The 14,196-nt window shown below is 37.8% G+C and overlaps 2 protein-coding genes across 2 annotated transcripts; one reads left to right on the forward strand and one right to left on the reverse strand.

Annotated features, from left to right (window-relative positions):
- The first annotated feature begins 3,854 nt into the window (after positions 1 to 3,854).
- On the forward strand, positions 3,855 to 5,255 carry LOC114759208 (adenylate isopentenyltransferase 3, chloroplastic-like). The gene is made up of 2 exons (XM_028948332.1): positions 3,855 to 5,058; positions 5,087 to 5,255. Exon 1 carries the CDS (start codon positions 4,060 to 4,062, stop codon positions 5,032 to 5,034), a length of 975 nt encoding a protein of 324 aa, XP_028804165.1. The 5' UTR covers positions 3,855 to 4,059; the 3' UTR covers positions 5,035 to 5,058; positions 5,087 to 5,255.
- A 3,840-nt stretch (positions 5,256 to 9,095) lies between these two features.
- LOC114759228 (selenoprotein Pa-like) lies at positions 9,096 to 9,545 on the reverse strand. Its single transcript, XM_028948358.1, has one exon. The coding sequence runs from the start codon at positions 9,543 to 9,545 to the stop codon at positions 9,096 to 9,098; it is 450 nt and encodes a 149-aa protein (XP_028804191.1).
- Between the last annotated feature and the right edge of the window lie 4,651 nt (positions 9,546 to 14,196).

Here is a 14,196-nt window from a genome sequence, read left to right on the forward strand (position 1 = left end):
TTCAACTACACCTATATGGAATTGCCTAATTTCATGTAATAAGAAATTACTCATATTAAATACTTTTTAATTTTTTTAAATCACAATCTCAACCTCTCATTTCAATAATTCGTACCAAACAGAATCTAAGAGCTCGTCCTAGAGCAATTAAGAAAATAGATCTTTTTTTAATTATTCTTGGTAGTACAATATATATGTTTAAAAAAATATATTGTTTTTCTAACATTAAATTTTAGGCTTGAATACAAAAAACACTCCTCAACTTTTAATTAGTTCTCATCACCTCCCTAACCTTTAAAAGTTTAAATTAAGGATCCTGATATTTCATGTTTTGATTATTGACTCCTCTACCATTAAAATTACCGTTAAAGTTAATGATTTTCCCTATATCATAGTTTTTATTATACCATATCATTTAAGAAAATAATATTTGAATTAACATGTAATTTTAAATATTTTTATAATTGAAATGAAATACTTAAAAATAGAACAAACTTCAAAAAATATTTAAATATTTACTTGATCATGTGTATTTAATTAAAAAAACTTAAAATTACACGTTGAATGCCAGCAAATATTTTTTTTAAATCATTTGACATATAATAAAAAATATAAAAATTATGACATGTCAAAATTATTAACTTTAATGACAATTTTAGCTGGAGGAGAGCTGATAATCAAAACATAAAATATCAGAATATTTAATTTAAATTTTTGAAGGTTAAAAGAGTGACATGCAACTGACTTAATATTGAGAGGAGTTTTAAATTCATGGGAATTTTATATTTTGGTGAACTGTTTGTTTTATGACTTTATCGTGTGCACTATCTCTGTCATTATCCATATGGTGCGGCCATCCTCAGCTTCTAGATCGCGATTACTAGAGTAGTCGTAGAGCCTCACTAGCTAGGCCACCCAACGAATGTATTATATTTTCTTTATCGTGTTCACTCTCATGCCTCGATTCGACTTAATCCAAAGTACCAAGCAGCGAATTAGGCCGCACTTGCTTGTCTTTTATCTTTAGCCACACAAGCATGCCAATCATTTTCAAACTATTCAGATATCTTCCCCCTTTCACTCTCATCACTACAGCCAAACCTTGGATACTGCAAATCTGTTTTTATACGCTTGGTTAAGAATTGCATCTCCGGCCAAGATCTGGTCAAACGTAAGAGCTAGCGAGCATATATTCCTGGGAAAGATCGACCGCAACAAAAGGGCAAACGCTTATTCACTTTCCCCACAGAAAAGGAACTATTCCCAATAATGCAGATGTGACATAGATACACACGCAAGAGAAGAATTTTAAAGTTATATGTGATGATTATTTTTAATTACTCGATCTCCAGACTTTAGTACTTGGAAACAACATGGATGTACTCATGTGCATGAATGTTGCAAAAGGTGATCGAGCTGGTGGGGGAGAAGGGATGATTAACGAGAAAAGATCGAGAATTAGAAAAATGAAAAGGGAAGCCCGCCATGATGATCATCGTACGTGTGATTGGTACATGAATAAAATCTCACATAATGATATCATAATCATCATTCATTACGGTCTTTAATCAGTACTGGTGCAGGACTCTTGTGTCACATCCAGCCCCGCGTGCGTAAAGTAAATTTGGATTCACCTCCAACGGAAATGACATAAAACGAGAAGTTTCGAGGGCTGCCTCAACAGCGGACTCACTCAATCGAGTGCCAAATTACATGATTGATGACGTATTTAACAATAATCATTGGGGCACATTATATTATCATTTATTTTCTTTGCAGGTTCCATCATATCCCTCAAAATCCATTCGTTTCAACGCCACTGTGCTTGTAATACCAACACGCTCCCTCCCTCCCTTTCTTCCAAAAAGCGGCTAGGCGATCAGATTTTCCAATCCGAGGACAGCGCGTTGATCTTTTTTTTTTTTTTTTTGGGTAAAGTTCGATCACTTTAAAGTTTTCGGGTTTGATATGATGAGGATGCGGAAGAGAGAGCTAGAGTTCGTCTCGAACAGCGCGAAGGTATGATCACTTACCTAGAGATCTCAAGTAGTTAGGTATACATGAACATGGCTTTTGTGGGCCTCATGCTCATGATTCAGATGATAAGTATTAGATATAATTTGGTTTGATGCGACTCTTTCCAGTTTCCACGTTTAAAGCTTCTTTAATTACCCATTACACAACGTTGTTAAGCTCAAAAGGCGTAAATAAAACACAGTAATAAAGTTTTTGTTCTGCCAAGATATGTGAACCTTGATGTTGACTGCTGTGGCAATTATTAATTTGGTATGACACACAAATATATATACATATATTAAAATATTTTTTCCCGGTATGAACGGGAACTCGATAGTATTGCAATCGAAAAAAACGGATAACAAAATTTGGCATAAATTCAGCAAAGACAGTAATAATGACGCACAGATTACAATAAAATTCACTCACTGCAGTCTTACAGGATGTGCACGAGTGGAAGTTAAAAAGTAGCCGTAATCATGATTGGCATAGCAGCATTGTGTGTAATCCCACGCAAGCTACCACATACATATGTGGCTCTGTTTCTCCCTTTACATTAAAACACATTATCCGCATATTTTCTCTTATCATTTTTCAATGACTAAAACACAAGAATAGAGACTTCATAATGATCTCAAATAGTAGTATTTTTTCTCATCCATCGGGAATATTGCCAGAATCCACTGTCTCGCTGCTCCGATCTGATCACACACACACACAGTTCCTCTCTATCTTTTTACAAATGCACGCTGTTGATATATGAATAACAAGAAACTGCCGTTTGACTAAAAATCCTCATTCTAAGGCCCTCATCAGCCACTTGCAGATAATCTCGTCTGCTGGGGGAATTACAATCTGGGACTCACTCTCAATATGCTACTTGCTTGAGCTGAGAATTGGGATAGTGGGCCCTCAGCAAGAAAATGAAATCGAAAGTTGGAATCCACTGCGGGGAAGAAGATGTGAGGTGCTAATTTGTTTTTGGGAAAAGCACCTTTTCATGTCATCCTAAGTTCAATCACTTGAAATAAGGACTCCACTCTCCAATCCTTCGTGCCATCGCCACCCTTCCTTTTTCATGCACGGACGAGAATCTCTCTCATCTTTATGCTGCCCAGTCGTGTCCTCCCTCCTTCCAGTTCATCCGAACAAATGCTCTCCCCTCCAACTTTACGTCATGCTTCTTTTTGGACTATCATGGGCACTTATCATCAATTCCCTCATCATCATCGTCCCCACTGCAACCTATCCACTTTGTTCATTCACACACTTCCCTCTAATTATCTTCACAAATCTTCTCCTACCTAGCCAATTCTTGTTCCAGTTTCGTTCCAATACATAAACTAAGAATTAGCTTTTGCCTGCGGTTATTATTTGGAAACCATATTGCTTTTACACATATAAGTGTATAACATAAAAGGGAGTCTCTTGTTACACTCAAATAGATGCAGTTGAAAAATATAACGTTATATCATCAATACTGCGTATTAATTACAAGGCAATTGATCTTGTTCGTTGATCAGATAGGAGGTGTGGAAGAGTTGCATTAGTCACTATACTAAAGTAAAAAAAAAACAAAAGGGAATAATGAGGAAGACCTTATCATGGTGGCATTGATCTTGTGCAATTTGCTGCTCCAGCAATCACCGTACCCACTTGGCTTTTACGGGACACAAATAACCTCTCAGGGCTCAGGACCAGTGAGCTATAGTGATATAATGCAAGGGAAAAAAGAGAAAAAGACAGATAAATATTATCAGAATATTTGCACAACACCATTGGTTTCTTTTCATCGAACAGCTATCATCAGAGTCGAGTATTTTGACCTCTTTCGCCCTCCCTAGCTAGTCCTATAAATACTCCACCATCTAGCCTCTTCCCATTCTCAAATTCAATGCTAATTGAGTTCTTTGAGTGAGCTTTCAGGATATATACATATGTCATTCTTGTATTAGTGTTGCATCAGCTTCCTCACCGGTCTTCTCTAGTCGGGTTTTCATTGCGCTGTAGAGTTCCTTCTCTGTGAAATATAGGTTGACCGCCATGAGCATCTCCATGGTAACAAGCAGAAATGTGGCACAAACCCTGATCGATAGTCCTTCCAGCAGTCGAAAACTGATCAATCTTCCAAGGCAGAAAGAGAAGGTGGTGGTGGTCATGGGAGCCACCGGCACTGGAAAGTCCAGGCTCTCCATTGACCTCGCCACCCTTTTTCCTGCACAAATCATCAACTCCGACAAAATACAAGTCTATGAAGGCCTTGACACAGCCACGAATAAAATCACCAAGGAAGACCGACGAGGGGTGCCTCACCATTTGCTGGGAACAGAGAACCCCAACTCAGAGTTCACGGCCTCCCACTTCCGTGAAGCGGCTTTACTCACCATCGAGTCAATTACGTCTTGCGGACAGCTTCCGATCATCGTGGGAGGGTCCAACTCGTATATTGAGGCACTGATCGACGATGACGACTATAAATTCCGATCGAGATACGATTTCTGTTGTCTCTGGGCAGACGTGTCATTGCCCGTGCTCGACCAATACGTGGCCAAACGGGTTGATCAAATGTTGGAGAGTGGAATGGTAGATGAACTGAGACCCTTTTTCAATCCGAGGGGAGACTACTCACGAGGGATTAGAAAAGCTATCGGAGTTCCTGAGTTCGATCAGTATTTTCGAAACGAATCGTGGATAAGGGATGAAGGAATCAAGCAGAGGTTACTGGAAGAAGCGGTGAATGAAGTGAAGAAAAACACGTATAAATTGGCACGTAAACAACTGGGGAAGATTCAGAGATTGCGCGACGTGAAGAGATGGGAGATGCAGCGGCTAGACGCGACAACCGTGTTCCGCAAGCAAGGGGAAGAAGCAGAGGAGGCATGGAAGAAGGTGGTGGCTGAGCCAAGTGCTATGAACGTCGCCAGGTTCCTTTACAATATTCCCTCTCCGAATGTTGGCCCCCGCCTTAGACAGTCGTCGTCGGCCCTGGAAAGCGCCATGGCTACGGCAACGTGCTGAGTACTTCACGTCTCTTCAGTCTCCCTCTTGTGATCGATTCTGGTTGCCTAGAGTATCCTCCCACCCGGACAGTGAAAAACTAATATCTCGGGTACTATCAGGCACCGTAGCACGGACCCCTCCCAACAGTGTTTATTCCATATACACTGTCTCAAGGATCAAACCCAGAACATGATGTTTAAGGTGCCCAAGTCCATTTCACTTAGACCAACACTTGTTGGTCTCTTATACGATAGACGGTTACAGTTTACTGCCCACATTATTTATACTTTTTTTTTTGGCCAATAAGCTGTTTGTGTAATAAATGTGACATCGTTAATGAAATTAGTACCAAATATCTGTATTCAATTCACCTCTCCATTGATAGGAAATTTTTACTAATCGATACTTTTCATAAATAATTCATTGAGATTTGAATTTAGCACAGTGACAAACATTTATTCCAGTTATCCATACACAACTCATCTGAATTCATCATAAATTACTTATTCATGTTTACATATATTAAATATATTTTCTCTATCTGTAATATACAAGACACCTTCAACATTCGTCATGCATGCATGTCATGCAAATTTAATTTTGTTCCAACCTCCATCACTAATACTGATAAAAATTGGATCGATTGGGTTAAATAATTTATTTGCTGCCTGAAATACAAATATAACATTATGGGACATAAAACCTAATTAAGGCTAAAAATAGCGTCCTAATACCATAAATAAATTAAAATTCATGAATGGCGGGGGGAGGGGTTTTGATCTGTGTCTCTGGAAGGATGAACTAGGACCTGCGCGTGCCCTGTTTTCTACCACGATATTAATCGGACAACTCTGAAGATGAATAACATTTTGAGGAAGACAGAAAGATAAAGCTCTTCATGCTTTGAAATTCTGATTTGTCTAACGATGAATAATCCTCGAGTGATATTTTGGACTGTTTTTGTCATGTATTGAGTTTTTTTTTTTGGCCCCAAAATATCCCCCAAACCGCCAAATGCTTATTAATCAAGATAGAAATGTGTTGTTAAGGAATACGAGTGTGGATGAAATTAACAAAATACCACTTCCAGTCCTTAGTTAATATAAAAACTAGTTGAATAATCTGAGTAGATTAAGAAAACTAATTAAATTGGTTATTTGTAATAAATATATGTTATCTTTCCTAAAATGTCCTTGCTAATCAAATGTATTAGTTAGAATTACTATTATTACAATGACTACTTTGAAAAAAAATAAATAATTAAGAGAGATAAAGTAAATTGGAGTTTTATATTTTGGATCAAAATAAAAATCAAACAAACTCTTATATTAAAAACAAAAAAATAGTAACACACACAAGATAGCAAGAGAATAGAAGAGTGGCGTGGGAAACAAAAAGAAGAGTGGGGAGTTTGGACTTAGAAGAGATCACATGCGGCGAAAAGGGTCTCATCATATCATATGGGATGGAAAAATGGATCATATTCGCAACACTTTGTTTAATACCCTCACGAGGTGGAGGGATGACCTCCCATACTTATAGTGCCTGCATTATCCACCCCTCACCCAGATTCACATGTCAACTGAACAATTTTCGTAATAAAAAAATTCAAAATTAGTCACTCAATGACACATTCTTCCGCATTAAATTCCGTCCGTGATTCTACTTGGTTCTTCTGTAAAAACACGCGCGCGCGCATTTGAACCTAACCATGTTTCTATTACGTCAACCACGCGCCTATTTTTGTAAACGCTGAATTATAATTTACTCCTTCGCTCTTTAATATGGAACCCAATTCTTGAGTTGGTTTTGGTTATAAATATAAGACCCATTTCTTATATTTATCAATTTTCTCTAAATTACCCCTATGGATACTCTTTCAATCATAATCAAGTAGAAGAGGGAGATGAGGTATTAAGAAAAATGACTATGTTGTTTTAGAAAAAATATATCACTTTTCTTATAATTAATTAACTTACCTAACTTCTTTAATATAATCAAATTAGTTAAATAGATCTTATATTAAGGATTGGAGGAGTATCATCATAGGAAAAACGAATGATAAGTAAATTGTTTTTACCAGTGCGAGTAACTATGCAAATGGTCCAAGGAGAACAACACTTTTTTGAATGAATATATTGCATCTTGGCAAAAAAAAAAAAAAGAATATATTGCATCAATGCGCTTTGTGTTTTTGCTGGATTTTGGACCCATTTTGTTATATTGGATTCCCGTATCGGTCCAAGACCTGATGGATGAGAAGTTGACAGAGACAGAGACGGAAGTGTGCTGTGATGGCAATTGCGGTTTCAAATAGGAGTAGTGGAAGAAATGGGATAAAATGTTAAAGACAAGAATGTGATTGAATAGGTGATACATGTACAAAGATTTAAGAGGGTAGATCGGTGGTCTCTTTTTTTTTAGTTTAAAAACTGGCAGAAGATAAATGTTAGAAGAGGAGGAAATAAATTGAATTTTCAGTCAAAAATAATACATATCAGATGCCTGCGTGTCCGCCATGTAAGATTTTTCAGTTACCCTTCAGCTGAGTTAGTAAGGTAATGGTCAAACGAGGCTCTTCTGTTAGCCCAGGATGTGGACGCACCGTTTTAATTAGTTTGGGACACTGGATGCACCAAAAATTACTTCAGGATACTAGGAGCACCTGAAAAAATAGTTTGAGGCGCTGGGCGCATCTTAACCTATCAAAATAATACACATCACACGCCTCCGTGTCCGCCACGTAGGATTTTTCGGTCAACCTTCGGCTGAGTCAGCAAGGTAACGGTCAAACTTAATTTTTCTGTTAGCTCGGCATATGGATGAGTTGTTTTAATCAGTTCGGGATATTGGATGCATCAAAAATTACTTTAGAACACTGGGAGCATCTGGAAAAATAGTTTGGGGTGCTGGGCGCACCTTAACCCAACTATAATTCAATTCAGATTTTTTTGATTTGGATTTTCACAAAAGTCGGATTTTTTTTTTTTAATTTCAACGACAATAACCTAAAAAGATTGTATAAATTGAAAGCTTATGATACCAACTCATTTAAACGATCTTTTGAGGCAAAATTTTTCATTATTGACCCTCAAAATTATTCATCAGCTAACCGTCAACATTACTAAAATGTTACCATCGGCCCATATTGTACCATTTTAAAAATTTTTAAGGAGAATATTGCGTCAATCAAAAGTTAAGGATATCAATTGTATTGAGCGAAAAAAAAAATCCAGAACAAAATTGCTACTTAGCGAATTTGAAACGATAAAAAAGATGTGTATTTGCAAAAATCTGAAATAAGTACTTTCTGTAAAATTTGTAAGTATGTTATTTGATGTTATGGTGTAAAAAACTTTGCAGTCAAATAGTCAAAGGACGACAAGCATATTTGACACTCTCATGCAACAAAAAAATTGTTGCGGTGTTTTCCACTAAAGAACATATATATATATATATATATATATATATTATTTATAGACAATCGCAATATTTAAAAATTATAAACGGTGCATTTTGCCTGATCATGCAAATCAAATGCTTGTATGTTCTTAAAGTTTATCATAACTAAAACATAGAGCAATGTAATCTCTACTCCTGTAGATTTACATGATAAAGATGGAATTTATTTGTTTATTTATTAACTTTAGCCTTCTTTCTTACATCGAGATAATTTGAATTCTTAACATCACCTCATAAATTGTTTCATTTTCACCATCCAAGCTAAGCTTCTATGGCAGAAATCAGGTACATCACATGGACTCATCAGGAAGGAGTACCCCAGAAACTTCATTTATGTAATTTTGTTTACTCTTTCGTGTTAAACACAAATTTTGGTAAATCTGATCATCATGTGAAAAGCTCACACCACTTTATTTGATTTTTAACCTTCCTAAGAGTTGAGTGGATAATCAAACAAACCATAGTCTCAACCTTAGAGGAAATAGGAGTGACCGCACAGAAGCTAAACAACCAGAGATATATAAGTACAAGGAATTAATTAGAAAGATGAGCGTAAATTAAAACTTATTAATCGAACACAACATTAGGCTACTTTTCATGGTGGTTAAGAGACGTGATCAAATGGGTCCCCCGCAGGAATAAGTAGCATTACAGAAATCTCCAACGGTGACTGTGTACTGATGAAGAGGCCTGACAAGGAAGGGAGGCAAGCGAAGTAAAACCTCACACACACACTGGCTATCCACTTCCTTAACCCACCTGCAACAATCCTCCTCCTGACTAGTGTGATGACGGTGTCTGTGTCCATGTCCGTGTCCGTTTCTGTGTCTGTGTCCGTGTCGTTGTCGATGGCTATGGCCGTCGTCCGGGGAGGGGGGAGGAGACGGCGGCGTTCCTGGAGTGAAAGGAAGCCTTGCACAAGCATAGTTTGCAAGTGCAAATTGAGATGCGCAAAGCGGCCTAGGCTCTGCTGGTGCCCCGATATGCAGGCTCTCCATCTTCGACACTAATGCCAGCGATGCCACTCCTACGATCGCTATTAAATTTATCACCTTCACTCTCTCCATCTCAAATCTCTCTCTCTCTCTCTCTCACGCTAATGCGTCAGATTCAGGAAAGAGTTTTAATGTTTACAGTTCATATATATGGCCTCCTTAAACCCGCTTAAATACTTACGAAGTCCATGACATAGGACTTACAAATGGAACTTCCAAGAGGATGGGTTTGTTCTACCATGGATCATCCAATTTGTGTGATGATTTTTTAGGTGAAGTGCAGAACTATTCTTGATGGGGTTTGCACTTTGCATCAACTACCCTGTTCCTGAACCGCAGGAGACGTTTTCATCATTTATTCACACGCTGGTCAAGAGCGTGGGGCAAATGCCAACCACATACGGTAGAAGTTATGCAGCGTGACACCTATTGAAAGGAGAGATTAAAGAGAGCGAGAGAATAAAAGAAAAGGCATGTTAATGTGTTTATATTAGAATTCTTGCATTGCAAGTATAACTAAGGAATGTTTATATTATAATTCCCTAGCATAGGTCAATTCTTTTTATTCCTCTTTTAGTTGCTGAGATATATAAAACAAAATGTTACTGCAAAGGAGAAACGTCTTCTTCGTTTTCTGTTCACACAAATGTTTTATGGCATTGGATTATGTTCTCTTGGGAAGAAGAAAAGAACTTTTGTTTCTATATCTTCACAATAGCAATATCGACGTCGACATACCTAAGATTTCCTGGCATTTATTTTCCTTTTGCCGCGCTAGTTGTCATTTGGAAGGTTCACTTTCTGTTCTGGTCTTCAACACAGAGAGGTGGGCGGTCTTAATTAGCGGCGAGGTGACGTTGATTGTTGGAGCTTAACATCTCAAAGGAACGAGAAGAAAGAAAGCAGGAGAAAGTCTACGGTTTTCTGAATGACAATTTTTTTTCTTTGCAGTATCAAAAAACGAATTCAGGACTTTTCACTGGGTATATTGTAGTTTTTTTTAGGTTTACAGACTTTTTCACCCAGAATGGAAAAATTTAATAAGCAGGGATGTGCATTAATTTTTCTGGAGGATTAACAATGGAACTGAAGGGAGGAGCTAGGAGCAATATTAACTTGTAGATCAGGAATGATGAGCATTGGTTTGGATTAGGCTTTAACAAAACCCCAAGGGAATCAACTCTGTCGGCCAATCAAATTCTGAACTTATGATAACTTCGTGTATGTTGAGGAGAGGAAGCAATTTTAGGTCAATTAAAAACTTGAAGGCTTGAATCAAAAGTTGAAAGATCTCGGGAAAACGTCCTATTTTCTTGGAAAGGAGATTCAACAAGCTCAAAATTAAAATGAACAGTCTAATGAATAAAAAATGAATAGTAGCAGAAGCCGTAAGTCAGAAATCGCTCCCATTCCTTTCTGTCCCAGCCAGGGCTAATGTTTCATTCTTGTCCCTGAATTTCGTGTTGTTCTCGAGAAATGATGGGGACCGTGTTGCCTACTTGCCTCAATAATGCGGAATGAGATTTATTGTTGGACCACTGTGTGCTTGAAACAGCATGACGAGTTTGCTTTGTCATATACATTACGTTATGAAGCACAACTGGTGACGTGTTTCATAATAATGTTCCCTTTGCAGAGAAGACACCTGTGTTGTTTGTGAGAATGGTAGGCTTCTGAAAGAGAAAGATGATGCAAATATCCCATAGAGTCACAAAGCCTGGCCTCTGACGCGGCTTCCAATTGATGGTTGAAAGATTCAGAACTGAATTCCTAAAATCCAAGGAAGTTTAGGCATCGTCGATAGCGATGCAGAACAAAATAAACACCACACTTTATGTGCAGAACGCGTTCGAATTCTCAACACATTTTGCCAGCTCCAATTGCAGCCGTTCGTGATTCAACGCATCAGATCAATCCACGTAGCCCAATAAACGGCCCAGATCCTTCCATCGGTGATTGGACTTTGGACCCTTTCCGCGCTTCGTTCGTTCACCAACCGCTGGATTTGGATAGATTAGTTCGGCTCCGGAGGGTCCATTTTGGATTTTAGTTCTTATATGCTCCATCTCTTGAACTTTTTCAATTGAGTCTCAGTTAAAATTATCAACCATGAGATTATGATTTAATCGTCATGATAGGAAGACTTTTTCATTTTTTATTTAAATTTTTTTTTTTTGGAACTCCCCTCTCAAAACTATTAGATTATAACAATATTATATGAGAATCTAATGACGAATATCCTTCCATTGAAGGAATTCAAATCGGAATTGGTGATATTTGCTGGTTGAAATTGAATGTAATGATGTTGCTTGATTCGTGATTGGAGGGCAGAGAGGAAGATGTTTGGTTTTGTGTTTCCACCACCTTCCTGATTCTGTAAAAGGAATCATTAAAATGAAGCGTTATAGTACTTTGAATTCATGCTGGGGGTTTCGCCCACTTGAAGCCGTGTGCGTGCCACCCACAGCATATTTTTCGGATTTTTATGGTCCACTGCTTTATAATTTTTTCTTTATGTAGTTCAGGCCTCAGGGTTAGATTTTCATGTTGTCTGGGCTTTGAACATTCTATTTTTCCTGTCACCTTATTGAAATTTTATTTATTTTATTTGGATAAAAAAGAAGAATTGTTAGACCCTAGTAGAAGCCCATTCATAGCGCGTGCAAATTCTTAATTTCCCTTTTAAATGCTATATTTGGGCCGGGCCTGAGCTCAAAGACCCGGGAGGCATATATAGTTTTGGTTTCTTTTATTTTGTTTTATTTTTAGGAGAAGTTTTTTCTTCTAAATTTTTCCGAAAAGACAATATTAGAAAATTAATAGATAATACTACCTCTACTTTTAATTATAAGATTTTATTTATAATTTACAGATAAAGTCTTATAATTAAGACCGAAGGTAGTAACAAAAAAAATCTGCAACTTCCTTCTTCCTTGAATTCCCCTATGTCCACAAGCTTGACAATTGACATATATAAAACCCAGGGGAAAAATATCTATTTTCAACACATATTCATGCCATCTTAGTGTAGCATGGTGACATATTCCGAGAACTGGATAGATGAAAATGAGATGCGAGATGAAAAGACAAAATAAAGGCATTGCGCTCTCTTTGGAATATGACTCAAATCCATCTATACACCACCCTACGAACCCGTCTTTGGTTCTCATAACTCTAAAACTTCCTCCTCCCCTCTTCGCACTGTCCAAGACCCAAATCCAGAAATTTCCCATCAACCCAGCCACCTTCCTTCATGATGAAAAGATCAGTCATCACGACTAAACAAAACTTTGTAACTAGCCAAAACAATCAACTGTGATCCATAGAGTTCTAGTGTTGATAGCGGCTGCAGTCCCGTGATTCCAACCCAGGGTTTTCAATTATGAGTTGCAGTATTATATATTAGCTGCTTGTTTCCATCAGATAGTTGCAGATAAGAGTGTTAATGATGGTAGATTAGAACAATAACTTTCTGAACAAGGCAACAAGTAGCCGTTTTTTTCCTTTTTGGGTCCAAAACCCGGCCGAGCAAAATTTAGGAGTTATATATGATGATATAATCTACAAGACTGCCTTATTCTGACATAGTTCCTTAGCTTCATGTTAGCTTTGTTTTAGCATAAAGCTGAGTGTAAAGACTGAGCTTTGTGAAAAAGCAGGCGTTAATAAAATTTGAAGGGGAAAAAAAAGAAAAGAAAAGAAAAGAAAACTACTATTGATGAAACTAAGAGAATATGGCGCGTTGTTTCTAACTCCATCTTCACGCTAATTTGCTGTTTACACACATGTAGCAGACGGCTTCTTCATCTAGTTCTTTTTACATCTGAACATAGAATAGCTAGTTCAAACTTGCTTTACAGTTTACACTCACCCCACCATTTCCCAAAAGCTTATAAGCTCAAGGGCATGGTAAGTGATCACCCATCAGTCATCACCAGAAAGAAAGGTGGAGGAAGGTGTGATAGATATAAGATCAGTCATGCCAGCATAAAAGCAACACAGTACATCTCCAGATAATGTAAAGGCGAGTTCTCTGCTGCCTTATCTGCTTCGAACAGCGTTCCCATGACTGTGACCGAAGCTTTGAACTTGAACTCCTCACTGAGAATACACTTGCTGCCATTTGATTTCTCTCCGCCCACTCAACCACTTGAAGCTTTCCTGGAAATAGTTAATGGAGGTCTGAACTTTGGAGTTGAAGCTGCTGTGTTTAGTGACCTGAACGGTCCAAACTCCAGACATATATATAGAAGGTGAAGGGGTTAAAGATATGAAAGAAACAATATGTGGTGGATGACATGTAATGGCCCATGGTTGCACAGGGCCAGAGTCCACCTAAGATGATACAGCAACACCTATTACCTTGTCTCCTTTGCTAAAACTCATCTGAGAGAGACTGCTCATCCACTTTTACTAAATGAAGGACACCCTTGTTCCCCATGACTATCCCCCTTACCTTTTGGGGGATGCATCCTTTGAACAACCGTGTTATCTTCCCTTTTCTTTTCTTTTTTTTCTCCCTTTAATATTCCACTGAATCAACACACTATCAGAGAACACCCTTATCTGCAACACAGGGCTGTTTCTTTGGCTTGAAGGTGAGGTCTAGCTTGTAATAAACCCAACCAATACATGATGGCCATGTCCCTTCTCAGCCCTGCAAAGTTCAAAGTGCAAACTGCCGCTAAGCTTTTGAAGCAGTTAACTTCATGACATGAAATAA

This window comes from Neltuma alba, unplaced genomic scaffold, assembly GCF_004799145.2.
Source record: "Neltuma alba isolate B1F8T4 unplaced genomic scaffold, ASM479914v2 tig00010802_pilon, whole genome shotgun sequence".
NCBI lineage: Eukaryota > Viridiplantae > Streptophyta > Magnoliopsida > Fabales > Fabaceae > Neltuma > Neltuma alba.

What these genes read in the sequence shown, in the direction of transcription:
- LOC114759228 (XM_028948358.1), bottom strand. Translation starts at nt 9,545, where the DNA reads ATGGAGAGAGTGAAGGTGATAAATTTAATAGCGATCGTAGGAGTGGCA.
- LOC114759208 (XM_028948332.1), top strand. Translation starts at nt 4,060, where the DNA reads ATGAGCATCTCCATGGTAACAAGCAGAAATGTGGCACAAACCCTGATC.